General features: G+C 39.3%; 1 protein-coding gene and 1 long non-coding RNA gene across 2 annotated transcripts in view; both read right to left on the reverse strand.

Annotated features, from left to right (window-relative positions):
* LOC309701256 (uncharacterized protein) overlaps nt 1–27797 on the reverse strand; it is a gene marked incomplete at its 3' end in the record, with an annotated part of 71104 nt that overhangs the window by 31205 nt on the left and 12102 nt on the right. The window contains exons 2-3 of the mRNA XM_082525350.1: nt 18624–18697; nt 9738–9790 (exon numbers count right to left, since the gene is read on the reverse strand). Coding sequence (XP_082381476.1) covers nt 9738–9790; nt 18624–18697 — 127 coding nt within the window. The remainder of the gene's footprint in view (nt 1–9737; nt 9791–18623; nt 18698–27797) is intronic.
* Nucleotides 24476–27539, reverse strand: LOC309700145. The gene is made up of 4 exons (XR_014274597.1): nt 27250–27539; nt 26287–26347; nt 26131–26175; nt 24476–24548 (listed from the first exon to the last, which is right to left on the reverse strand). It is a non-coding gene; the product is annotated as an uncharacterized lncRNA (long non-coding RNA).

Genomic DNA, 27797 nt, shown 5'->3' on the forward strand with positions numbered 1-27797 from the left:
AACAGGCTGTGGAAAAATGATGTTTATGGCTTCTGAAGAAACATTTGGCAGCCAACGGTCATTAAGAGGAGTCCCGCCAAGTGAAAAGTTGCACTCTTTACCAAAATACACACGAAATCAAGACATAAATACTCAGAGGGGAAATGCTGCACGCTTGCCTGAACTAACTCCAGCTCTCTATCATAATTTCATTAATTGCTCCTGAAGTCTATGATATAGCGAGCAATGCACCAACTGTGAAGAGAGCAAACATATTTCCTGGGCCAAATGTGCACAGGAAAAAACAGTTTTATTTTGAACATATCCAGTCATATTGTATCCTGTGTCATTTGTTGAGTTAATGCGTGCAGCAGAAAGACACCAGAAAAATATATTTTTCAGTTTATTCACTTAGCAAGTCCCGGTTATTATAAAAGCAGCGCAACGCTAAAAATCATCACATTAATTTCTAAGAAAAGCGATACAATTTAAGTCTCATGGAGTTGGATATTGCAACTCATTATTTTTATGAAAACTGTCCAAAACACGTTCATAGCACTGACTGCTGAAATTTATCAAGAGACACATCCTGTCTTCATCTCATTTTAAATTCCTGATTTAATCATTTTTGACTGCAGTTCATCAAGTTTTTGTACCCTGATCCGTTAAAGAGTGAAAAATGTCAGGATTTGTTGTTTATTAAAGTACTAATTTATCTTCAGATTTACCTGAAATAAAGATAGAAAATCATATTGTTATTAGTGATCTCCAAAGGAAGAGGGCTGGCCGGGTGGATAGGTCATCAAACAATGTGGCTTGATGAAGATGAATATATTCAGGGATGCTATTTTTCATCAGAAAGGGAAAACTACATACTTTCATTTATTGCACATTTAAATCTGTCTGTTTGGTTCTCAGTATTTTAGCCGTCAGTTTCACAGCAGCCCTCAGCAACCCCTTGCAAGGTACTCCTAAATGGTCCACAAGGGCTAAAGCCCCATTCAGTCAACCACTAGAGTCCGGTCAGTGAACCTCTAGCAAACAAGTGTCACTAAGGAAAGGTGTGAATTACACAACCGGTTGGTGAGTGGTTGCTAGCGGTTGCAGGGAGTTGCTATCAACTTACAAAGCTCTCAAGACCGTTTAACATTCATGTCATGTCATCTACATTTTTAGGAAAGAAGTTACAACAGAAAAGTACGTCTACAGACCCTGCTTAGATTAAGCAATTCTATCTTCTGTATCTGGAAGAAGAGTACTGTACAGATTAACCATATCATTGAACCTTGCTCGCCTTGCTGTTTATTGATACTGTATTAATCTGGACCCTAAGCTTCACACTTTAATCACTTTGTAAACTTCTGTAAGGCTGAGATGACAATAAAGTTTACTTTAACTCTGTTTTCCCACAGATTGCCGTAGTTTGCATGGAAGATGCTGACTTGTCTGCAAACACTTGCAAACCACCAAAAGGAGGTTTTTGGTGCTGCAGCCTCTTTGTGATTGAGTTCACCTAGCAACAGCCAGCAACTTCTAATTGGGGAATTCACATTTTTCCCTAATTGGAGGTCGCTAGGACATCGCCTCTCTAGGCCCACTTGATGTTTTTGTTTTATGTACTAACTAGCCTTCTGCTGCCTGCTCTGTGTGAGAGTCAAAGTGGGACGTACCCAGCACCACAGCCAAGACATTTGATGCTGTCATGAGGTTTGACCCCCTGCTTCCAAGCATTTGTCGAGCAGATTTTTGAACTCCATTATATTTGCTTCATCTCTGGCCATTACTCTGTCCATCGTTTTGCTCATTTAAGTATATGTCCCATTTCTGCTGCCTTCAAAGATGCCAACTTGCCAGCTAGCTCAGCATTTCTGCTTTTATTTCCTCTTATGCTGGGAGAGTAGATGCTACTGTACAAGCAAAAGAAACGTGCAACCAAAGATAACTGCAGAAGTCCATTGTAGCTCACATTTAGATTTTCAGCACAGTGAGCTAAAACTAACGTGTCTCATTTCTGCCGCAACTATTTTGCGAGCAGTTTGGATGGGTGGAGGAACAGCTGAATAATTTCCAATGCCTGAAATGCTCATCCTCCCTTATATCAATATTTCTCACTATTTATCAGAGGTGGGTAAGTATTGCAGAACAAACTTTTACTTGTTATTTTATTGTAAATATTTCAGGGAGTTTAATTAAGTAATTGTTTTCTGGCAACTTTATATTTTTACTCTCTACATTTTAACACAAATATCTAAAACTTTTTTACATAAAAAAAATTGTACAATAATGCAAACGGGAATATAGGTGCGAATATAGCACTAAATTCCCGTTTGCATTAAAGTGGGCTCAACAAATATCAGCAAACACACATACTGTTTCTGTGTAATGTGTCTGCTATCTGAATGTACAGCTGCTGTAGTTACCATCAAGAGAAAAAAATTGAAATAATACCACTCGGAGACGGAGAAAGATTTGAGGAAGACGGGAGAGTGGATGAAGAAGAGAGGGTATATTTAAAGGTAAGGACAGCTCAGTGGTGTTTCGATAAGCTGGAAATTTAAAGCTTACATGTACAGGGAGTGCAGAATTATTAGGCAAATGAGTATTTTGTCCACTTCATCCTCTTCATGCATGTTGTCTTACTCCAAGCTGTATAGGCTCGAAAGCCTACTACCAATTAAGCATATTAGGTGATGTGCATCTCTGTAATGAGAAGGGGTGTGGTCTAATGACATCAACACCCTATATCAGGTGTGCATAATTATTAGGCAACGTCCTTTCCTTTGGCAAAATGGGTCAAAAGAAGGACTTGACAGGCTCAGAAAAGTCAAAAATAGTGAGATATCTTGCAGAGGGATGCAGCAGTCTCAAAATTGCAAAGCTTCTGAAGCGTGATCATCGACCAATCAAGCGTTTCATTCAAAATAGTCAACAGGGTCGCAAGAAGCGTGTGGAAAAACCAAGGCGCAAAATAACTGCCCATGAACTGAGAAAAGTCAAGCGTGCAGCTGCCAAGATGCCACTTGCCACCAGTTTGGCCATATTTCAGAGCTGCAACATCACTGGAGTGCCCAAAAGCACAAGGTGTGCAATACTCAGAGACATGGCCAAGGTAAGAAAGGCTGAAAGACGACCACCACTAAACAAGACACACAAGCTGAAACGTCCAGACTGGGCCAAGAAATATCTCAAGACTGGTTTTTCTAAGGTTTTATGGACTGATGAAATGAGAGTGAGTCTTGATGGGCCAGATGGATGGGCCCGTGGCTGGATTGGTAAAGGGCAGAGAGCTCCAGTCCGACTCAGACGCCAGCAAGGTGGAGGTGGAGTACTGGTTTGGGCTGGTATCATCAAAGATGAGCTTGTGGGGCCTTTTCGGGTTGAGGATGGAGTCAAGCTCAACTCCCAGTCCTACTGCCAGTTTCTGGAAGACACCTTCTTCAAGCAGTGGTACAGGAAGAAGTCTGCATCCTTCAAGAAAAACATGATTTTCATGCAGGACAATGCTCCATCACACGCGTCCAAGTACTCCACAGCGTGGCTGGCAAGAAAGGGTATAAAAGAAGAAAAACTAATGACATGGCCTCCTTGTTCACCTGATCTGAACCCCATTGAGAACCTGTGGTCCATCATCAAATGTGAGATTTACAAGGAGGGACAACAGTACACCTCTCTGAACAGTGTCTGGGAGGCTGTGGTTGCTGCTGCACGCAATGTTGATGGTGGACAGATGAAAACACTGACAGAATCCATGGATGGCAGGCTTTTGAGTGTCCTTGCAAAGAAAGGTGGCTATATTGGTCGCTGATTTGTTTTTGTTTTGTTTTTGAATGTCAGAAATGTATATTTGTGAATGTGGAGATGTTATATTGGTTTCACTGGTAAAAATAAATAATTGAAATGGGTATATATTTGTTTTTTGTTAAGTTGCCTAATAATTCTGCACAGTAATAGTCACCTGCACACACAGATATCCCCCTAAAATAGCTAAAACTAAAAACAAACTAAAAACTACTTCCAAAAACATTCAGCTTTGATATTAATGAGTTTTTTGGGTTCATTGAGAACATGGTTGTTGTTCAATAATAAAATTATTCCTCAAAAATACAACTTGCCTAATAATTCTGCACTCCCTGTAAAGTCCTCATTCATTTCAGGACTTGTAATCACATACGCCTGACGTGCTGCTGAAGCTAATGTCTTTATATTGTAAAACGTTTGTGAAACAAACTAACACTGTGTTATTTAAAAGTACTGTGGTGAACTGGCGAACTGGTGATTTGGCGTGCTGGCCTGGAGCACAGTAACAATAGCTTTTGTGGTCTGGGTAACACATCAGTTTGAATTTACCTGATGATTCACTCACACCTTGTGAGGTTTCTGTGCTGCTTCCTCATTAGGGAAGGCTTGAGAGAGGTCGTTATCGTTCTCGGATATACAGCCTGGTGTTTCTTGGTGTTTGGGTTTGTTGGAGTTTGGTTAGCATCTCACATCCGGACACTGAACACGCAACTGACTCCACTGATCTTTTAGCTGCTTTAGTTTTGCTATGTTAAATTAACATTTCGCTTACATATTACTTTTACTTCAATAAAGGGTCAGAAGTGCAGATACCTGAGTTAAGAAATACTCTAGTAAAAGTTGAAGTACTAAGTGAACAATGCCTGTACTTTTGCCACCTCTGCTATTTATCTGCATCTCCTAAAAAGCCTATTCGTGTTGCACTGTGAACCTTGCCTCACTGGTATTTCCATAACAATAAATGCTCTTCAAATTACGACCAAAGCTCAGCTCTGTGTTCTGTTACTTTTGTGTGCTCATTTGCAGAGTTGCATATAGCAGAGCAGCTCTCGGTCCACTCAGAAGGAGTTGGCAGGATGTGTGCCAGTGTACAGGGAGGATCAAACAAACAAAAGAGCAAAAAGAGAAGAAAAGTTTTCAACACATACAAAAAAAGAAACAGAAAGAGACGAGCCCTGACACTGGCTCTGCACTGTACCCATCCAATTTGCTTTGTTCCCAGTTACCTGCCCCTGCCATCAGAAGGGGAGCCACTGGGGGCCATATTGAGGCCATCTTTGCTCCCATGGCCCCCTTTCTCGCCACAGCCTTTAAAGTCCTGCACTGCAATGTGCATGGCCTTGATGTTTGCCTTGTACCCTACATGCAAAGCTATCATTATCCATGCCTCTTGACAATCGCAGGCCCTGTCTTTGTTACATCTGTAGCTCTTTGCCTTGGGCTATGACATGACTGTACGGTTGATCTCTTCTCTTTTACATATTGCTCCCTGTGTCTCTCTTTCTCTGTTTTTCTCTACTCAGACTGTGTACCACGGCTGAATCCAACTCTGATTTGACGACTTGTAAAATCTTTTACCTCTCAGCCTGTGCGACACCTCTGCTGCTTTGATCTGTTCGGCAGTTTTCCAGATAACTCGCACTACAGTCGGGCAAAAATGTCTATTGATGTTCGGCAAACGTTAGCTCGCAGGTTTGCTTTATGTGCTAGTGTTTTTCACACCATCTCTAAAGGCATTTCAGACAATAACAACCCTGACTGAAAAGGGCATAAAAGTAGAAAAGATAAAAGTAAAAAGAAAGGTATATTATCCGTAACATCAAATCAACCGAGAACTGAGCATATGAGGAATTCGGTGTTAAAAGCAATCTTTGAAATAGCCACAAACTTTCTAATAATAAATACGGAACAGAATCTGCACATAACAATAACTGGACAGCATTTGTAAACTGTGAACCGGCCAATTTTTGTCTTTGATCACGCCTTCTCAGGATAATCTGACTCACAAGCACAGAGGAAACCGGAGATGGTGAATTTCTTCAGAGACACACACAGATGTGTGTTATGCATGTTATCTGGTAGTTTCATAAGCTAAACAAAAACTTTTAGGCAGCAGAAGCATTTTAACAACTGAAGACAACATGTCCAGGTTGAAGACACGCTAAAAAAAACCAACAACAGACGAGTATATCCTCAAAACAACATTAGCTAAATGGATTACATGAATTTAGAACATCATTTGCAGATGAAACCATCTGGAAGCCTGCTGTATCACAAGCTTTCTGTACACCCTCTTTGTTGTATTAGATTCTATCTTCGATGCAGACATGACTGTCACCCACTGGCTTCTCAAGTCCCATTCTGAAGCCGTAAAGGAAGCATTATAGCTGTTACAGTCAGAAGTGACCACATTTGGATGACCAGGTGGAATCAGTCGTTACCTGGTAGAAAGCTTGGCTAACAAGGTGTATTCATAAATTGTATTATTTATTTCTGCTAATTAGTGCTACTATGATTTCACTCATCAAAAATTAACCCTCAACTTCTTGGACTAGCAGGAAAGCAATGCAACAGTCAGATAACTGCAGAACATTGACTCTTATTAGCCAAGGTGAAGCCTAATGCCTCAGTCACGCTAGAGGAATTTGGAGACTATAGCACAAACCAAATGATTGCGATCATGTGCAAAGAACTTGCAATCTTGTTGCCTTTGAAATAGTTGCTTCAAAGATGGGGACCAGGTCTGCAACCACTCAGCCTGTTGCCTGCAGCAGATTTATTATTTCTGCTAGTTTATCAAAGTTAATTGATGTATTGTCACAAACAGATTGCATATAATTGCCAAACTGACCTCATTCAACTGATGGCAGACTGAATGTTTTTGTGCGCCATCTTTACGCACCAAAATCACAAATGAAGATAGATGGTGATAAAAAAGTATTAAGATCAAGTCAGTCCACTATCAGTTGTTATTGGATGAAGTCAAGGTGGCAATTACCTGCAATCTGTCTGTGATAATAAGACAAGTAATGGTGATAAATTGCAAATTTGCACCATATACATGAATTCATATAAACTACTTAGGTTCACAGTTCAGAATCTCATACATTTGATATAGAAATTCCTTGATAAATAGTTTCATAGTTGCTGCAAAATGGCAATTTATTTTCAAAGTTATACAGGCATTCAGAAACCTTGCCTAATGTAGCAATATAACCAGTACAACAATACAACCAGTTGGCAACCACTCGAGTGGAGTTCCCTATTGTAAAGACATGCGTGCAGACTAACTCTGATTGATTACAGAGTGTTGACAGTCTGTCAGCATTTATAATTACAGACTGATTATTTGCCAGCCTTTCACCATCTGACTGTGAATGTTTACATTCAGTCCATTTGCATTGTTCAGCTCCCACCAGGTCTTGCAATTGAAAAGGGTCACCATAACTACTGGCAAAAGGTCACCAAAAAAAAAAGCCTGTAAACCTGTTTATTCCTGCTATAAAGTCTTAACATGGAAGTCTTTGGACTGAGCACCAAGTGGTCACTAGAAGACCTGCAGTTTTGGGGCATGTCTACCTCGAATAGGCATCTTTTTAATCTTTGATTTCACTGTGATGCTTAGAAATTTTGAAACATACATGGCGTGGAAAGAAGACTTGTGGAGAGACAGTACCACAGTAATGTGGCATATTTCAAAATAAGAATGATCCAGTCAACCAAATTACAGCTTTAAACTTTTTGAATCTTGTGTTTAGGTAATTAACAGACACTACAGGAAAAGAGCAGATAAAAAACTGGTTAAAGCTATATAGAGAGCTGTTTTTTTTCTATTATGGAAGTCACTGGATGCACCGAGTACTCGAAATCCAAGTCCAATCAATTATACACATCTCCAAAGTCTAAATCTACCCCAGCGTGCAGTCATTTACATTTTGTATTTCAGCCCAAACTCTAGAGCTTTTAATTAGTTTAGTGCTTATAGTCTGCCAAAGCTCGTGTGACCTTCACTCTCCTCCTCTGCTTGACGTCTGGACTGTATTTTTGTTCCTCAAAATTCCTCAAAACACACCAACTAATACACGTACACACGCAGTCTAACCATACATTTTCAAATAGTTAATTCTTCTGTCAGCTATCTGGAAGTATTTTGTAATGCATGAAGCACTTTTTAAACTTTGTTTTTCCATAAATACTCTGTTTTGAAGCCGTCGCTGTTTCTGTGTTTTGCACCAAAAGATAACCCCTCACCTCCTACAATCACCCACCCCAAGTATCACACAAAACCATGTCATAGGAAGTCAACGGCTCCCTTTCTCATCAACCACAGGAGGTAGCAGCTCACTGCGTTTCTCAAGCCCACCAGTGGTCTTCAGACGAATGACCTGCAGCTGGCAGTGCTCAAAGACCTAAACGCTGCTCTGTTCTCCATGCGAGGGGAGGAGGGATGTGAAGGGGAGTGTAACCGATCGACAATTTCACATAAAAATGATTGCTGAAAATTTCGGTCTGAGCTCAGCTCTGCACACCTACTCTGAAAGGCATTATTCAAACTAGCACCAGGCTTCAAGCTCAAGCTAATCATCCTGACTGACCCATTCTTGAACACGCACTGCAAACCTAGACTTTTGTAGATATTACCTGCTGGAGATGGAATGGGTGAAGTCTGCTAAAGGTGCAGAAGTCCTTCTGAAACAACGCCCGTTAAAATATGTTTAGAGACTATTGTACAGCTGGGCTTCCTAATCTTTAGGTATTCTCTTTATATTGTTCTTCTAACTGATTATTCGTTGGCTGTGTAGGTATTCTGTTAAATATTTACTATTTTTTATTGTACCATCCAAGATACCACTATATGTACCATACCAAATAATTGCACTTTTAAAATTTATTACCGGTATATGCTTTTTATTGGCAAAGTCTAAATAAACAGCAGTATAATTTCACCATCCCAGACTAAGGATGTTGTGGGACCCATTTCAACAGCTGTTTCAAAATTATGCAGTTCACCACAGTACTTTTTCAAGAATTTTATTATAGTCCACGTAGAGAGTCTGGGCACCTGGAGGAATCCAGTAACTCTCTCTGTGATACTTGAATTTTATCGGAATGCCACCGGATAGCAACAGCTGTTGTTGCAAAAACAGATTTCTAGTCTCACATGTTGAATGAAAAATTAATGTTTTAAAATAGAGGATTATCTGTGGTATGAAACTGCACACTCACTGGCTAACAATCACAAGTTAGCCAATCAGTGTCCAGATTCACAGTCAGAACCACCTCTGGGTGATGTCACAGTTGATATCTTTTATACTCTCTGTGTCAAGGGTGGGCAAATAACTTTAACTCAGAAACTGGGACCGTTGTGGTGGGTCTCACCAGTAATCTAAACTCAACCCTGCTTTATTAGTGCAGCCCTTCTTCACAGTCCCAGTTTCTCATTTCCCCTTATGAAGACTTCGTGCTTTACCCCTTCAGTGATCCACTGAGAATATATAAAATATGGACATGTGTGGTGGGCATCCTACACATTTCACCTTACCTACAGAAGCTGCTGGGCTTCTGTAGGTAGGTGAAATGTCTAATCTGTAGAAATCTATGCCATGAAGCTCCTGGTTCACAGTTTTTTGTGCTGATTTTAATGCTAGATGAGATTTGACGCTCTGCAGTCATTCAATCCGCAGAGCGCTGGCAGCTTTAGCACTTAGTGACTTTGCTCTGTAACTTCACGGCTTAGATGCCGTGGTTCCTGAATGCTTCCATTTTGCAATAAAACCACTTACAGTTTTTGACCAATCATATTTGAATGCGCTAACTCAGCTATTAGCTAGCTATTTGTCAGCTATTAGCTACCAAATATTTAGCATTTTTGTTAGCTGTATTTATACCCAAAACGGGAAATGCTGATCTAGACAGGATTTAAAAAACTCAGATTTTAAGTTATCAAAATGTGCTCTTACTTTTTCGATTGTCTCATTCCAGCCTGCCACGGAAGATGGCTGGTGATCTCTTCCTGTTAAAACGCAGTATTTAACAGATTAAGATGTAGGAACCAATACTTTTGTCAATATAGTATAAAAATACTGAAGACAGAAGCTGTAAATACATTACTTGATATCTACAAAAATAAAATGTATTTGATGTTCTCATATATCTCAAGTTTCCATTTTTTAAACTCCAGTATGATTAAGGATGTGGTATAAGTATCATACAGGGAATATAAGGAATACACGGCCTTGCTACTGAAAGATGGCATCGGGAGAGGAAGGTTTTACTTTTAACAACAGGATGAGACAGACATGAAACAGAACATGCAGTTTCACGTAGAGATGAGAGGGGTTTTTGGCACGCCGTACATCCAAAGCTGCAGAGAGAGACAGAGAAGAGGAACACAGATGCATGCAAAGTGCTTTGATTAACTTGCATTGTCTTTCAGTGTTGCTTTGCTAACACTGCATACGGCATTTAAATGAAGTCCAAGACAGGGAGTGAGGGTTGACGCCAGAGAGCTTGTGATTCTCTCGCTCTCTCTGTCCAATGTCTATTTCAAGACCCCCAACCCCCAGTACGGGAAATTAATAATGAATGCATCCTGTCCGATTTAATTCGGCACTAATTAGGTCAGGAAAGTTTGGGAGTGAAAGGTACGGTCCAGGCCACGTGGTCGGGTCTCTCAGCGGGCAGCCACTTTCATGTGGCGAGTAAAAAGTTGAGCGTGGAACAGAGGGATGGCAGGGGCAAGGCCAGTGCCAACAGCGCCAGCACAGGGACGAAGGGCCAGGGCTGGAGACAAAGATAATAAAACCAAGAAGTGGCAGCTTCAGAAAGCCGCTGAAAAAAAAGGACACCAGGGAGATATCAACCGTGGGCCTTCGCTGAGTGGAAGAAAAAAAAAGAAGAGAGCTGTCAGTCTGTTTGTTTGGACTGCGACCGCTGAGAAATAATTATTCCCTTTTAATTACAATTTGGAGAAAAGAAATGTAGTGCTCAGGCTTAGGATGGCTCCTCTAGACAGGGAGGCTGGTGCGAGGCAAACGGAAATGCCAAGACCGCAGAGCAAAGTGCCCGAGGACTCACAAAGCAATGTTATCACCTTTACCACGCTGCCGAGCAAAAGAATAAACGACTTTGATACGACTGCGAGTGCACTTTGGCCAACTTGGGTGGCAGTGTGCAGTTAAAGCAGAAACTCTCCGGCAGGAAGAGTTCAGAGCACTGGGGGGAGGAGGAGGAGGTGGCGGGGAGGGGGGACAGATGAAGGTGACAGCTTTAGAGGTTAACCTCGATTTTAAGTCCCAGCAGGGTTGGAAAATCCCGCAAGGCTAGATATCGCTCTGATCTTTCACATCTAGCTCACAGATATTGTACCAGACAGTGCCAATAATATCTCTTCAGGACAGACTGACAGACCTAAAATGTACTTCAAAAGGTTCCCCGACATTCTTCAACTCTTTACTGAACAACGAGCTTTACTTCCGACATGTATTTTTAGCTGATAAAATAAATCTGAATAACAAATTCCTCTTCTGTATGAAGACTGGCAGAGAGTAGCAGCTCCCCTGATTCAAATGATGCCAACCTGCTTAGTGGAGGCGATCCAGATGGAGTATCAGTTCAAGTACTGTAAATCTGCCTGATTGGAGGGGTTCAGACATTTGCTGGAGAAGGGCGACTTAAAATCAAATCTAGCTGTGATGTTTTTACCTGAAAATAACTTTGAAGCCATCTCATAAAAATCAAAAAACAGTGAATATGCAGCTCTGTGACAGTCTTTGTCCCCTTCCTGGTTTCTTTTCTTCTTCTTTTTTTGCATATTTTTCATATTTCAGATCATCAAAAAAATGTTAATGCTACACAAAAATAACCTGAGTAAATACAAAAAACAATTTTTAAATGACAGCAAGAACTGCAATCAACTGGCAATGAGTCTTTCACATCTCTGTGGAGGAATTTTGGCCCACTCTTTTTTACTGAATTGTTTTCATTTAGACACACTGGAGGGTTGAATGGCATGAATGGCCTGTTTAAGGTCATGCCAAAGCATCTCAATCTGATTTAAGTCCAGACTTTGACTAGGCCACACCAAAGCCTTTTTTTTTTTGAGCCAATCATAGGTGGACTTTCTGGTGTGTTTCAGACCATTGTCCTGCTATGTAACCCAAGTGCTCTTGATGGTTGGACATCCTCTTTCAGGATTTTCTGGTAAAGAGCTGAATTCATGGTTCCATCAGTCACACAAGTCATGCTGAAGCAGCAAAGCAGCCTCAGAACATCTCCCTACCACCACCAGGTCTGACTGCTGGTATGATGTTCTTTTTATGAAATGCTGTTAGTTTATGTCTTGGGCATCATCAACATATTTTTTGGCAAATGTGTGTTCAGGCCGAGTGAAACTGAACTCCAAAAAAATACAATTTATCACAGTTAATTCATAATTTAACGAGGAAGCAATTACTTTTTAACAGTATTAAAGCCTAAATGTGGAACATATTTTCAATTGATTACTTATTAGTGTTTTCAAGAGTAAAAAAAGATATATATATATATATATATATATATATATATATATATATATATATATATATATATATATATGTGTGTATGTATGTATATATGTATGTATAATAGAAAGAGAAAAGCTCTGTCTTTTTCCTTCTTGCGCTGCTTTAATGATATATATATATATATATATATATATATATATATATATATATATATGTATGTATATATGTATGTATGTATATATGTATGTATATATGTATGTATGTATATATGTATGTATAATAGAAAGAGAAAAGCTCTGTCTTTTTCCTTCTTGCGCTGCTTTAATGATATATATATATATATATATATATATATATATATATATATATATATATATATATATTAGGGGTGCAACGATATTCGTATCGATATTGAACCGTTCGATACAGTGCTTTCGGTTCGGTACGCATATGTATCGAACAATACAACATTTGTAATTTATTTTATCAATTTTCCTTCTGACGATGCTGTCTGTGTGGAGCACTCAGTGAATCTGTGTTCGACTACTCCGCCTAGGCTGCACTGTCCAGCGCAGATCCACTGAGCGCTCAACACAGACAGCATAGTCAGAAGGAAGAGCGCAGGGCAAGCTAGCAAGACAGAAGTTAAGCTCTCCTTACAACAGGCAAATTGAACCTCATTCAGATCTGGTGTTTGGAATTATTTTGGTTTTCATGTGACGTATGACCCTGAAGGTAAGCGAGTCATGGACTAAAGTAAAACAGTATGTTGAATGTGCCATGCAATGCTCAATTACATTGGTGTGAACTAGTGTGTTAGCGCAGTTAGCTCGTTAACGTGTTGGCCGTCTAGCCCCATGCACGGAGTGATCGGCGGTAGCTCGTTAACGGAGATTTGCTGTGTTGTGGCGTTAAGGTCATTTCAACGAGATTAACCTGAAAGCACTAGTGGGAACACAACGAATATGACTGCACATTTACGCTGACATCATCGTAGTGCAAAGACAAGTGGAAGCAGACAAAAAAAAAGCAAGCATGCTACTAACTTTAGCCGAGTCATTTAGACAGCTGTTAGCACATGATTCTCCTTATGCTGCTGAGAATATAGCCCAGAAGAAGCGGATAGTATAACTTTTATTTTGGAAAGAGACATTTCTCTGTAATAAACTCTCTTTTCCAAAGATGAGTGATTCCTCAATCAGATACAGGGCTTGCAATATCGCTAGCCCGACGTCCCAGAGCTAGCGATTTTTTTCAGTCGGGCTACCAAAATCTATCTCTGCCCTGCCCGTCGGGCTATTGTAGGAAGGAAAAATATATGTCAATGCTTTTGCATTCTTTCAGAAATGTAGCTGGGTAATTATGTCATTGGCATCGGTGAGCCGCTGTCAATATGTGACATATTGAAGTCGCGTTTGAATTTGCGCTTGTTTTTTTGCTTTCACTTTGCAATCGTGCGAACTGTGTATAGAGAGCGACAGCACTGATCTGTGAGTGATGATAATTTGTGCACCAATTCCTCTGACATCGTCTTATTAATCGTTAGCTTACTATGCAAACATGACAAGTGAAATCTCCCGCAGCAAGCTTAAACATGTGAGAGGTTGATCGCGCAGAGAATCGCTGAGCTTATGTGAGTGCGTGTGTAAAAGCATTTCAGTTCTGCTGAGCCAAATAAGACAGGTCAGGGTGAAGAAGTGACAGCCAAAGAAAAGCTTACCACAAAACGGAGAAGTTATGACAAATCAGACTATAAGGCAAAAAGAAAGTGCAGCTTTATGGTTTCATGGACAAAAGAATTTCTGTGGCTGCAATATGACGAGCTAAATAACCAGGGCTGCACATAAGTGGTCCGCAGGTGCGCATTCGCTGTCAAAATAAAAAACACGCACAAGGGTTAGGGTTAAATTTAAAAACTGTACTTTTGAGTTAAAATATATATTTATAATTTTAATAAATGACAAATTAAAAAGGCATGAACATTTTTTTTGTATCGAAAAAATATCGAACCGTGACACCAAAGTATCGAACCGAACCGAACCGTGAATTTTGTGTATCGTTGCACCCCTAATATATATATATATATATATATATATATATATATATATATATCATTAAAGCAGCGCAAGAAGGAAAAAGACAGAGCTTCAAAATCAAGATTGGGAATGATCAAAAACAGTAAACTGAAATTAATTTATGATGGAAAAAGCAACATTACCAAAAATCATCCTGGTTAGTAAAGACAACAAGAAAAAAAATAATAAAAGAAAAACAATTACAGCAAATGTAACTGGTTTATTGTAACAAATAAAGGCAGTAATAATGAAAAAGCAGATATCTCCCTGCATTCATCCTGAAAAAAAACTTAGCTTAAAATTTTGAACACTTTTCTCTTTCTATTATTAATTCACACACTCACACTGATGGATTGTGTATCTTGCCCAAGGATACTTCAACATGCAGACTGGAGGAGCTGAAGATCAAACTATCACCCTTCAATAGTGGCCAGCCCGCTATACTTCCTGAGGCACAGCTTTCCTGTACACTAAAAGAAACTAATTTAATGCAATAAAGCAAATGCTGAATCCCAGACTGTGTTCAAACTATCGTGTACATGAAATCCATTATGAATATAATAGATAAATGTTTAGTGTGAGACCACCAACCAATTTCCAGCTTGAAGAAAAGGTAGTTTGTGTCATGAATAAATAAATAATAGTCATAAAAAAATATTTTTATGGTCTTGGCAACAAACTGTGACATTTTCTAAAGTCAGTAAAAACACATTTGTTAGTTGTTCATTTTAGAAGAGTTAAAAGCCTTTGTATTTAACCCAAAAGGCCACATTTTTTCATCACATTTCTCTCATGTTTTCATTCATGTCAAAGGAGATGAATCAAAGGGAGAAAAGAATTGCAGTTAATTGCATTAATACAGATATTCAGGTTTAAGTTACACTCACCAGGTTAGATAGTTTTAAGCAATAAAACTATCTCGATAAGCTCCAAAGGTTAGAACATTTTGTTTAGGATTAGAAAAAGATGGTTTTAGTTAAAATGTGACGGTTGTCAAGGTGCCGTATACAGGTGTGTATATGATTCCTTTGGAAATGCATTAGCTGCAATATGATGGAAAACAAAACAAAAAAACAAGAAAAAAAACAGAACATTTGTCCGTGTGCATGAATTTCAATGAGACCGGGTTGTCCTGAGTCATCTTTAGAACAACACTGCCAAAACCTTTTTTTTTGTGCCCTACAATAATACAACTGTGGGGGCAGATTTTCCTGCAGCTCACTGTATGTACAAGGCCAACAGTGAGGTAAAAATCCTAAAACACATTTTCTAAAGCACAGTTAGAGAAGCTTATCAATAAATCGAGTTGTCAAGAAACACGTAGGTAAGCGGAAGAGGCAGGAATGTCTGTTAATGTCCTGCTTTGATATCCTGCCAGGTTTAAAGGATGTGATTTCTGCAGCAGAATATGAATCAGCGCCTGGGAAACCTCTCCCTCCACTGCCAGCCAAACAACACTTGTGTTTACTGCTGCGCTAAAATAGACGGAAACTGAGGAGGTAAGCAATACGTACTGTAAGGAGAAGTAAAATTCAAATCTACATGATAAACGTGTTTTTGTTGTTTTTTAAATCTGATAAAATATCCTTAAGTTCCTTTCTTTTTTTTTAAACTAAATATTTCTTTCTATACAAAGCATAGATACTCATCTGTGCTTTCCTCACAAGTCAAATGAACCCTTTGTGAATTAATTTAAACAAGAGCCTACAGGAAATTGACCTCTATGGGGGGAGCAATTTTAAATGAATGAAGCCAGTTTCAATCAAGTGTGCAGTAAAAAAAGAAAATATAATAATAATGGGGAAAAAGGTTTGGAGAGCTGTGGCACGAAACAGTCGACAGTTCAACCTTTTCCTTTTACTCTGTGCTGTTATTCAAGCCCAAACCTGCTCTCAGGATTTTAATACCAGCAGACCTTTCTCCGTCCTTTGGGAGCAGAGAAAGTAGAGAGATATAATCCTTTTCCCTGTAGAAAATGCCTGCAACAGAGAAGACTAGCAGCGAATCAAATTATTCTCATAAGATAGTATGACCTTAGCTACACTTTATTCAAGGCTTCTTACCTCCACAATTTAACTGCTGTTCTTTTTTTCCCCTCGACAACTTCTTGCCATGCATGAATCACAGGTTAAATGCATTCCTTTCAACGCCGCGACGGAAATATAATTATGTTTTACAAGTCGACTCTTATCTGTAGCCTCCTTCATTTCCCTGCCGACTCTCGGTGTATTTTGAGGGCTTTTCAGAAGTACTTTACGGTGTGTCAGGTTGCTGTTCCTCCGTGTAAATGCACTATTGTATCACTGAAAAGGTCTCCCCTCTCCATATCAGGGAGGCAAAAACATGGTGTAAATAACCTTTATTGCGCACTTCACTTTCTTCTAGCAGTATGAAAACTTCTATTAATAGAAGTTAAGTGGTTTTCAGCAGCTTTACAAAACCCGTAGGTTAAAATACACAAATATAGCCACTTCTATGAATACTGTACTGTGTGATGTTTAATGAATACAAAGGATTTGTAGATGCTAATCTGTAAAAGATCAAGCACATAAGATCAAAGTATGAAATCATGGTTTCTCCTAGCTCAAAATGGGTGTTTGGGGACTGAACAACAATTGGTCTTTATATAGTTAAGGCCTGAATCAAAATATGTTCAAATAATCCCTGAGAGCCTGTCTTCCTGAGTATGAAGTAGGTAGGGTAGGAGCAAAAATCCCTAATATTGGCCCTTCACCTTTTGTTTGCAAAAGGCAGCCGATCAAAAGGAAGTCGGGCGCCCTTAAATGGTCCAATGAATATTAAGCACGTCTTCAGGTTATTAAGTATGAACATCTGCTGTTCTGAGATCTGCATACTGTCATCTCACCCCCAACCGGCCGTGGCAGATGGCTGCCACTCCCTCAGCCTGGTTCTGCTTCAGGTTTCTTCCTGTTAAAAATAAGTTTTTCCTCCCCACTTTTGCCAAGTTCTTACTCATAGAGGGTTGTGCAGTTGTCGGGACTTACTCTTCTTCTCTGCTCACAGTCAGAGTTGTGTGACTCAAATGAACATATTAGGAGTACAAAAACTGTTTTGAAATTTAATATAAAGAGGTATGAAAATAGGAAAACGCATTATAGATCTACTTTAAATTTGAAAAACTGAAACAGAGCGAGTATAACCAGTGCTGTCACCCAACCTAAAGCATGCCATACTAGACAAATTAGATAATAATCACAAATGCCATCACACCACACGTTTCAATTATTTAAGGTGTTTTTGTCTTTCAGTGCTCACACAGCTGCTTGCTCCTCATAGATGGAGTTTCTCTGTTACCAGGACACTATGTCGTTGATGTCAAACACCAATACATAGCCGTTCTGTTGGTGAATGCTTCACCGCTCCCAAATTGCTCCAGCTCAGCTCCCAGTGGCCGGCAGCAGAGGGCTGCGACTATACTGGGCAGCTCCCATGTGCACACAGAGAGAAGCGGAGCGAATGCGAGACAGAAACAACACCTTCTCTGGATGAATAAAGATAAATGAGACGGGGGTCAGTTTGAGTGAGATAACTCCAGACTGTTTGTGACACATGGAGATAAAAATACTCGCGGGTTGATTCACATCTCGACTCGTGACACAAATATTATTCAGTTTCAGAGTGTGAATGAAAAAAATATATATACTTGTTTAACCGCATCGCTGCGTGCAGCAGAGTTGTGACTATGTTATAACTGCTGCAAAAAACCACAGAAAAATAAGAAATATTCATATTAAAAGGATGATTAACTGCCACAAAGCTTCAACAAAGCTTTACTCTGAGCTCCAAGAAACAAAGGATGTGATGACTTGACTACAATTATAACAATTATGCTCCTTCTCTGTGTGTGTGCAAAAGACATAAGAGGACAGGTGTCTTCAGGTAGAGGGGCCCCGACTGTGAGCTCTCCTAAGCTTTATCAGCCTGTCTTTGTCTAATCAGCTCCTATTGTTAATACTGCTGTATTCCTCATTAGCTGCCATTGTTAACAAGCACGTTTAATTATGCTAGTTACAAGACTGTTGGCAGAGCTCAAAACAAAATAATAAAATCCCCCTCCAACCCATCTTATTAAAAAGCCAGGAAGACAGAAGGGTAAGAAGAAAAGCAGGAGGAAAATAAGAAACAGGAATACTAAATGGGGGGAGAAGGGGAAAAAATGAAATACAGAAAGAGGAAAGAAACAAAGATAGACCGACAAAAATAGTCCATGTGAAACAAAACAAACACTCTTTGTGTGGGAAAATACCTGCCGGGCTGCTGCCGCCGCCACCACAGTTAGTTACCGCTGATCCTCCGGAGAGCTTCTCTCCTGGGCCGCTCCTAAAACATGACAGCAGAGGAGGAAACAAAACACGGGCGTCAGGAGTCTCAAAGCACAAAACAAATTATCCCCCAACTGTTACATAACCCGTTCAAAGGCCTTCAAACAAGGTGAGAAGAACATCACACGAATCTCAAAGTCTTTCGAGTGACTTCAAATGCAAATTTTGAAAAACACCTTTAGCAAGTCTAGCTCACTGCCTTATTTTCAGTTATTAAAAACAACAAAAGACAAGGGATCACACATGCAAAATCTGAAATGTAATGTTTATATTTAACCAACTCAGGGTGGAATATGATTTTAAACCCCTAAAATCTACATAAGGTGAGGGAAAGGGGAATCACAAAGAGATAAAGTTGCTCTGAAGTCAAAAACGCTACAGATTGGTCTACTTTAAGAATAGCACTTTCTCAGGCTGGGCATAAAGTTCAGCTCATCTAAATCTTATTTGCTGATAACTCAGCTGATACATTTCTATCCATCCAAATGGCAACTCTTATTTATGACCCACCATCAAAGCTACTCCAGCCTGACTCGAGCTGCTGTGCATCTGCAAGCCTATTGGCAAGCCACCTCCAGCCTAGTTCCTCTTTTTCATCACGTTTCCTAATCTGTGCCCTTCCTGCTTTTGCTTATGTCTGTTTCACAGGTCAGAGCCATCAAATTTAAGTGGAAATAATGTAGAGACAATCTGCTTTCGACTATGGGGGTCCTAACTGTACTGAATATTTATTGCAGTGCACATTGTTTGGATTCTAAAGGGCTAAAATGCAAGTGGTGTATTGTTCTGAAGATTTTTCAGGCTGTTTATCAACTCTTTCATAACTGTTCATTCAGCTTCATTAAGGTGGGACAGGCTCCAGCCTACAACAACCCTTAACTGAGTAAGTGTTAGAGGATGGACAGATGGATGGGCTCAGTTATAGGGAACATTTTCAAAATAGTATAAAGTACTAACATTTTGATGTGTTTTATAACAGATCATTCGTTGGTTTGACCCGTCCATCCCGTTTTAAATCAAGCTGAGCTGCGTGTAGCTAAAATGAGATTGACAGAGTTTATAGAAAAGAAAAGATTAGTTTACCAGCCCTATGTTCTGAATTTTGGCACTCCCTGTGACAAGCAATGGGTTTGACTCAAACCAAAGACACTGGACAAAGTCACTTGTTAATCACAAGACAGCCACACACAGATTTATCATCTATTTCACTCAAGTTGGACCATAACTTACCAAATTAACCACCTGGTGTACTCAAAAAGACTTAAAAGTAGGAAGTGACGCCAAAAACTCATCACAAAGGTGTCATAAATGAAGACAGCAGTGGGGTCTAAACAATTTCCCACGTGTGGGACTAATAAAGGTTATCTTATCTTATCTTATTACTCAGTCCTAGAAGCTGCCCCCTGGTGGACACTGGGGAAAATGCAGCTTTAAAGTACTTCGAACCTTCCAGGCTGAGGTTTGCCACAGCATATGAGGCAATTCCTTCCTCTGAAGAATATTTTTAAAGCTAAAAGTCCGATCTACAGGCACGTTCCCCTCTCCTGCAGTGACAGGGGCAGGATATTGTTTTGTTTTGGTGGGGGCATGCAGGGAGTAGGTGTGAATTATGCAAATGCATTCTCTGACACAAACTTGGACGGGGATTCAACGAGGAAGAAATTGGCTGAAGGAGGAATATGGCGGGTTTGGTGGCGGCAGGGCCCCTCTTCTCCCTCCTCCCCGCTCCTTGCTCTTTACCTTGAGGCAGGAGCTTATCTTATTTGCCGCCTTTTTTTTAAAGAAGTGTCAGGATTAACATAAGCACCTCCACCATTGTGCTTCCACTCAAAATAATTTTTATCCGCCTGCACTCTCAGGGGAGACAATCAGCGTTTTATCAGGTAAGCGAATACCTCTTTCTTCCCTCCTCGTGCCACAACCACCGCTAGAAATGTGCCTTTGAGGACTGCCACCACCAAGCCCCTCTGTTTGCCGGTTTATATTTAGAAATACACCACTTATTTTCCCGTCTCCAGAAAGGAGGGAGGATGACACAGAGAAGGCCTCGGGAGGGGTCTTCCACATAAACACCAGCTGGTTATAAAGGTACAAGTGAGGATAAAAAGGCAACTCTTTTCAGATTATCTCACTGCAGTGAACGCGAACCTGCTCAAGTGTACCTGTGTCTGCACCCTTCCCACCACGACGAGCACATTTTAAACACTCCCTCTTGGTTTCACCCCTTTTGCCCCGTGGAAATTGCCCATTAAGGGGATTTTTTTTATTCTCTTTTTGGCAGCTGAGGTTGACAGGAAACAGAGCAGGAAATGATATAATGGTTGCAGACCGGAGTGTTTCTCCCATGCCCAGCTGCTCCCCGTATGACCTCCGAGGCTGAGAGCTGGAAGGAGGAGGAGGAGCTGGCATGCCTGGCATTGCTGTCTCTATTCTTAACAATGGAGGGTTCAGAGTTTTATTTTCATTTCTTTGGCTGAGGTTTCTGTACGGGTGAGTGTCTGTCCATGTATGGCAACAAGGAGAGCAGAAGACTTAAAGGCTGTAGCGGTTTATGACAGTCTAACTTGGTGGTTGATTAATAAACTGATAATGACATGGTATATGCTGATGTAGGTTTACCAACACTTAGAAATAATTAAAGCACATTTCATTTCAGTTGCTCTGCTAATAAAAAATACTCCCCTCGCCCTCCTGAGAATAATCTTATCGTGGCCCTCTGGACTTCTACTTTCCAATTGCTCCCTGGAAGTCCTGTTCTGAGCACACAGAGTGTAAACATGAACTTCATGGCCAAGCCAACACAACTTTTATTAAAGGTGCTGGAAAAGTACTGGAGAGGAGATCTAGGTCTCCTGCCTCCAAAACACCAGTTCATAGCATAATACGACAAGAATGAATTTCTTAGGGCCAAATTGTTAATATGTTAAGTACACTCAAAAAAATCTGTTGTTGGATGAACACAATTTAATCATGGCACCCTTTTTGCACACAATTTAACCAAGTACAATAAACCCTTTTGGATCATGTCAAACCAACACATTTAGCATTTGGTGGTTTAATGTAATCAGATTACGTTGGATCAACATACTATACTTACATTGATTTGAAGTGATTTATTTAAGTATGTAGAGTGAAATTTGTTTTAATTCATTCTACACAATTTAAAAAGTTTAGGAAAACAGAATTAAATCTTGTTGTTTCAACAACTACTTTGTTAATCAAGGCAATGATTTCACTCATTTCAACCAAATTATTTCAATTAGATTTGTTTACATTTGTTACACATTTAGAAACCCACTACTTTACAAAAAAAGTCACAATCAGATTATGATAACATTATCTTTATTAACTGGATTTAGTGGACAATATAAAAGCTTACCATTTTTGTACACCTGCAAGCATTATGCCACTTCAAAAGGTAAAATGTTAGAATACTTATTTACATAGGTAATATGTTGGAACCAAAGCTTCCACAACTAAAAACAGATGCAAAATTTGCTCAATATATCGACTGCATTTTAAAAAATTAAACTAAAAGATAAAAATACATCTCCCACTTGGCAAGTTAAAACATGTGACAAAATCGAATTGTGTGAATTTGTAAAAATAAAATAAAATAATTAGAAATATTTTGGGGGCAATACAACAACAACAAAAAATTCCATAGGTGATGAAAATCTATATTTGTTTGGTGTATCTCATTGAAATAATTATTAGTTTGACCAATTTTTATATTTCTGTATTTATTTTTTTAATTTTGGTTGCAGTCCTCCACAGCTAGCAATATAGTTTTGCTGTGTTTTAAAACATGCTAGCAAGCAAAATGGAAACAATAATACAGTGAACTTAACAGGTGGCAGTGGTCTTAAACTTTACAGGACCTTGATACATAAACACAACATAGTACTTCTGTCAGTACTTCTGATCCATTTTGAGCCATCTATATAAGGACAAACAAAAATCATCTGCAGTGCTGTATAAAAGGTGAATTGCCCAACAGAGAGAATCCAAAAACTTAAAAAAAAAATGTTTTAAATGAAAGAAAAAAAATATAAACAACTCAAATATTAACATTATATATTGGAAATCACCATTGCACCAATGAACCATTCAAGACCTATCAGTCATTTTCAAGTGCTCTCACCCCATAAGCTTGTTTTTCAGAAACTGTACCTTTGAAGACAGCTTTTGTCCATCAAGATTTAAAAGTATCTTCTGGAGGACTTCAAAGGTGCATTTAAGTTCTGGTGGGTAGCTCAGGTTCAAACGGTATATGAGTCCAAACAACAGAGCACATGCTTGTGCAATGTTACCCAAATCAGTGTTAGCCTCCACACCCTCAATCACGACACCAACGTCCTCTGGGTCATCTTCAGGTTCAGCACCCTCCTTCTGGATGACGTACACCCCCATCACAGTTTGCTCCATGCAGCTTTTTGCCTCGCTGTCCGTATCCTACATGAAAGAGTATAAGACAACAAAGTAAAATTTAAGAGATTGTTTAAACAACTGTTTCTATGCTGTTCATAAAATCCAAGTAGTCAAAGTAATAAACAGAAAATTACACCACTAAAGTAGTTGTTAGTAATTACTCCAATACATAAATTATAAAATACACCTCTCATGTCAAAAGAGGTGGCATAATTGACCTCTCACCGGCCCCTCCCCCGAAAGGGCCATTGTCCAATTACACATTATAGCAACCGTTACTGTGTCTGACAAACATTAACCTCAAGCAAGATGGAGAAGCGGTGTGCCCACCGATACGCCGAGAGATTGTGTCTGGAGGAGTTGTGTTCTTTCCATTCACAAAGTCAAAAACAACGTGAATGGATTAAACAGTGTGTATGGCCCCATTCCCAGGTAAATGTACCGAACATTATGAAGCATGTCTGCTCGCACATTCGGGTACCCATTGGGGCGCAGAGGAAACCATTTGTTTGTCGGACGTAGCAAGAGTAACTTAGGGGGACAGGACTCGAGAAAAGGCTAACTCAGCTGCTAAAATAAAACAGGTATAGAAGTGTTAGTACTAAACAGCTCAAAGTTCATAGACATTTCTATTTACAAATACTGATGACCATAACAATGAAAAAACAACAGGACTTGTTTTAATCCAAGTACAGATTCAAAAGCAATATAGTCGTGATGCATGTTAAATGCATTGTATGTTTGTGTATCAAGTTTAAGTAGGCATAAATTTCTTTCCTTCCAATACCAAATTCCAGAAATTCTTTATTGCAACGCTTAATACTGTTTGGTATTCAAGACATCCTTTCCCCAATACCAGGTGTCTTGTTGCTAATCTCAAAATTTTAATTTTAATGATTTGCATTTGAGGCAACGTCACAATTTGTATGAGAATGTTACAGACAACATGCTGTCACAATGGCTCACCAAGTACTCCTTTATTAACTTCTCATAATCTTCGTTTAGGTGGATGCACAAAGACTTCAAGATGCATGCTCGTCTGGTATGGATGTTGTCATGCTGGAGAGGAGGAGGAGATAATATGAGCCAAAACCAGTCTGTTTTTCTTAAAGCTAGGGTAATCAGTTAACTTGCATAATTATTCTTTAGGTTAGAACCTGGCATGTACCACTTGTTAAGCCGAAACAAAATTGACAACTTCATCTCCAAATAAAAGTTATTTTTGCTGCCTATGACAAAGTCTACTCAATCCTAATACAAACCTTGGAGATGGCAAGCATGAGACCTCTTATTTTCTTTCCACGTGTCCCTCCTTTGGTCAGAAAGATTTCCATTAAGCGTGGCACGTATTGGTCAAGCTCGGCAAAGAAAGTAGATAGCAGAGGCTTTGTGGTGATTCGCAGAAACTCCTTCTCAATCTGCAATAGAGAACAAATACATTGATTAAAAACGCAACTGTATATTTCACTCACTTCACATCTAAGCTGACTAAAGCTGCTTTTAGAAGACCATGCAGACATCAGTGCTGTCTGTGTAGGACATGAATCAGTCTGTGTCAGATACTGAATTTGAAATTTCCACTAAAGTCACAAGTAAGAGGCAAGTGGAACCATGATCTAGGCCATTTGCTTTTTAAAGTTTGCAAAGACTGCTAAATTGCACCAGTGGTAGTTCACTCTTTGCAACACAGTATGCTGTTCTAAACAGATTTTTCAGGTTTATTTTTAGTATATTATTTGCAATTGGTGTTTGTTCTGGGAAAGATATTGCAGACTGAGCAATAATCCATTTCTAATGGGGGCCTTTCTTAAAATGACTGGTCCCAGTAACAAAGGCGCTTGTCGACTCAGAAATCGAGGGAAAACCAACAACACACCCGGCAGAACATTATGTTATTTACACGGGTGCACATAAGTGGTCCGCATGTGCGCATTCGCTGTCAAAATAAAAGACGCGCAACAGATAAGAAGTTGCAACGCACGTTTGCATCCATATAAAAGGCACTGTTTTTGTCCGCTAGAGTGGGATTTTCACGGCACATTCTGCACCACATCTGTGTGTTCATCATTTGTTTGAAGCCAGCTCACCTCCTGCAATCACTTTTGCGAGAATACGTGCTTCTTTTGTGGTTCGGACTCCTTCTGACATTTCTTTGGAGGTGGAGGAAAACCAAAGTAATTGCTTAAAGGAGCTTCTTCGACATATTTAAGAGTTCTAAACAAATATGTCCTCCTCCAGAAAATCTTATGTATGCAAACACGCGTTGCAACTTCTTATCTTGTGCGCGTTTTTTATTTTGACAGCAAATACGCACTTGCGGACCACTTATGTGCAGCCCCGGTTATATAGCTCGTCATGTTGCAGCCACAGAAATTCTTTTGTCCATGAAACCATAAAGCTGCACTTTCTTTTTGCCTTATAGTCTGATTTGTCATAACTTCTCCGTTTTGTGGTAAGCTTTTCTTTGGCTGTCACTTCTTCACCCTGACCTGTCTTATTTGGCTAAGCAGAACTACAATTAATATCCTGCTGCTTTTACACACGCACTCACATAACACTCAGCGATTGTCTGCGCGATCAACCTCTCACATGTTTAAGCTGCGGGAGATTTCACTTGTCATGTTTGCATAGTAAGCTAACGATTGATAAGACGATGTCAGAGGAATTGGTGCACAAATTATCATCACTCACAGATCAGTGCTGTCGCTCTCTATACACAGTTCACACGATTGCAAAGTGAAAGCAAAAAACAAGCGCAAATTCAAACGCGACTTCAATATGTCACATATTGACAGTGGCTCACCGATGCCAATGACATAATTACCCAGCTACATTTCCGAAAGAATGCAGAAGCATTGACATATATTTTTCCTTCTTATGACAGCCCGACGGGCAGGGCAGAGATAGATTTTGGTAGCCCGACTGGAAAAATCGCTAGCCCTGGGACGTCGGGCTAGCCATTTTGCGAGCCCTGTACAGTGTTTCAATAATTGTAGCTACTACTCTCCCTGATGGAACAACGCTTGCACTGCCACATACAAGTCACTGAAAGAAAAAAAGAAAAGCAGTTTTAAGGATAGTTTTATTGGCACCTTTTTTTCACTTTGATTAAATCATAAAACTATCATAAAAAATATATGATGGTAAAAGGCTTACCATGTATTAAAGAGGAGGCACAAACAATCAGAAAAAGGGGTCAGCTTTCTTTGTGGTGTTACTATGGTAAAGAAAACAGAAAAAATTATTTTATAAAAATTCCACAGTGGATTTTTTTTACTTTGTTGCAAATGTATAAAAAAAATACAAATACATATAAATACCTCTTGCAATATAAAATTCACAGAAAAATATCCAATCTGTTGCCAAATGTAATAGCATTGTTTCACACTATGCAATAAAGATGCTGGTAGTTGCGGTAAAGGTCCCACAGGCAATTTTCATAACTATCCGCCATTGCCTTTTCCTCTGACCTCGTGTTTATGCTCTTTTTCCCATGCACTAGCATCAAGTCAATTCGAAGGATGCAGCCCCTGAATTTGGACACAGCTAATATTTAGCAAATCGCGCATGCTAGTTTAACTTGCATTACTGTGAGAGGCCGAATGCTTAAAATAAAAGGAGAGAGAAAGAAAGAAAGAAAGAAAAAATGCAAATGATAATAAAAAAAGTGAACAAAGACCATGTCTTGCAATAACCGTCATTTAAAACCAAAGTGAATGCTAACAGAGCTAGGTAGAAGTTCAATGAGACAACCATACTAGCTTTAGCTAACTTCATTTACTTTGAAAGTGAATTACAAACGTGTTAAATATTGAATTAAACATATCAATAACCGCTAAAAACACTATAAGACTAACTGCAAAAACGGGTAAAAAAAAAAAAAAAAGAAAAACAATGAAGTGGAAATGCTAATAATAGTATAAATATACCCAGAGCGGATTATAAATCAGGTATTAGACGGTACCGATTGGCACCGTCTAATACCAGATTTTCACTGTATTTGCTCCACTCCCGCTGTCTAATGACAACTTACACATTTGGAATTAAAAACATTGTTAAACAATTAATGGACAAAACAACTTCGTTTGACTAAGATATTTTGAGTTATTTATTACTTACCTGTATTGTGGAAGATTCCGCAGAGGGAAATGGCAGTCCACTGAACACATATAACTTCTCCGCGTTCCCGCCTCTTCACTTTTGGGAAGTTTGAGCATGCGCACTAGGCATCGGTTTTAGAGTTGTTGATTTAAAATAATTACATTTAATTGAACTGAAGAATGCAAATCTAGTTCATTAAACTTTTTGTTATTTTATGTTAAACCAACAACTGATAATGATTTAAAAACCTAAACTCAATATGTTCATGTTAAATAGACAAATGTCTATTGAATTAATCAAACAACTGCCTTAGTTGACTTTTTTGAGTGTAGAGCCTGACTGATATAGGATTTTTTAAGACTGATACCAGTACCGATACTTGGTGGTAAAAATCAGATATATCAGCCAATATTCTTTTCTCCTTTCAGACAGAGAAAATACTGATTATTATGTGTGTTTATTAATGAGTCCTTACTAAAATTTATACTGTTTAAAAATGCTCGCGTTTTAAAGTCACAATAAATCGATTACACGATGGCTGACTCTCCTCAGATCAGCTGGTTGTT

The sequence above is a fragment of the Aulonocara stuartgranti genome (assembly GCF_965226115.1).
Source record: "Aulonocara stuartgranti genome assembly, chromosome: 23".
In the NCBI taxonomy this organism is placed as follows: domain Eukaryota; kingdom Metazoa; phylum Chordata; class Actinopteri; order Cichliformes; family Cichlidae; genus Aulonocara; species Aulonocara stuartgranti.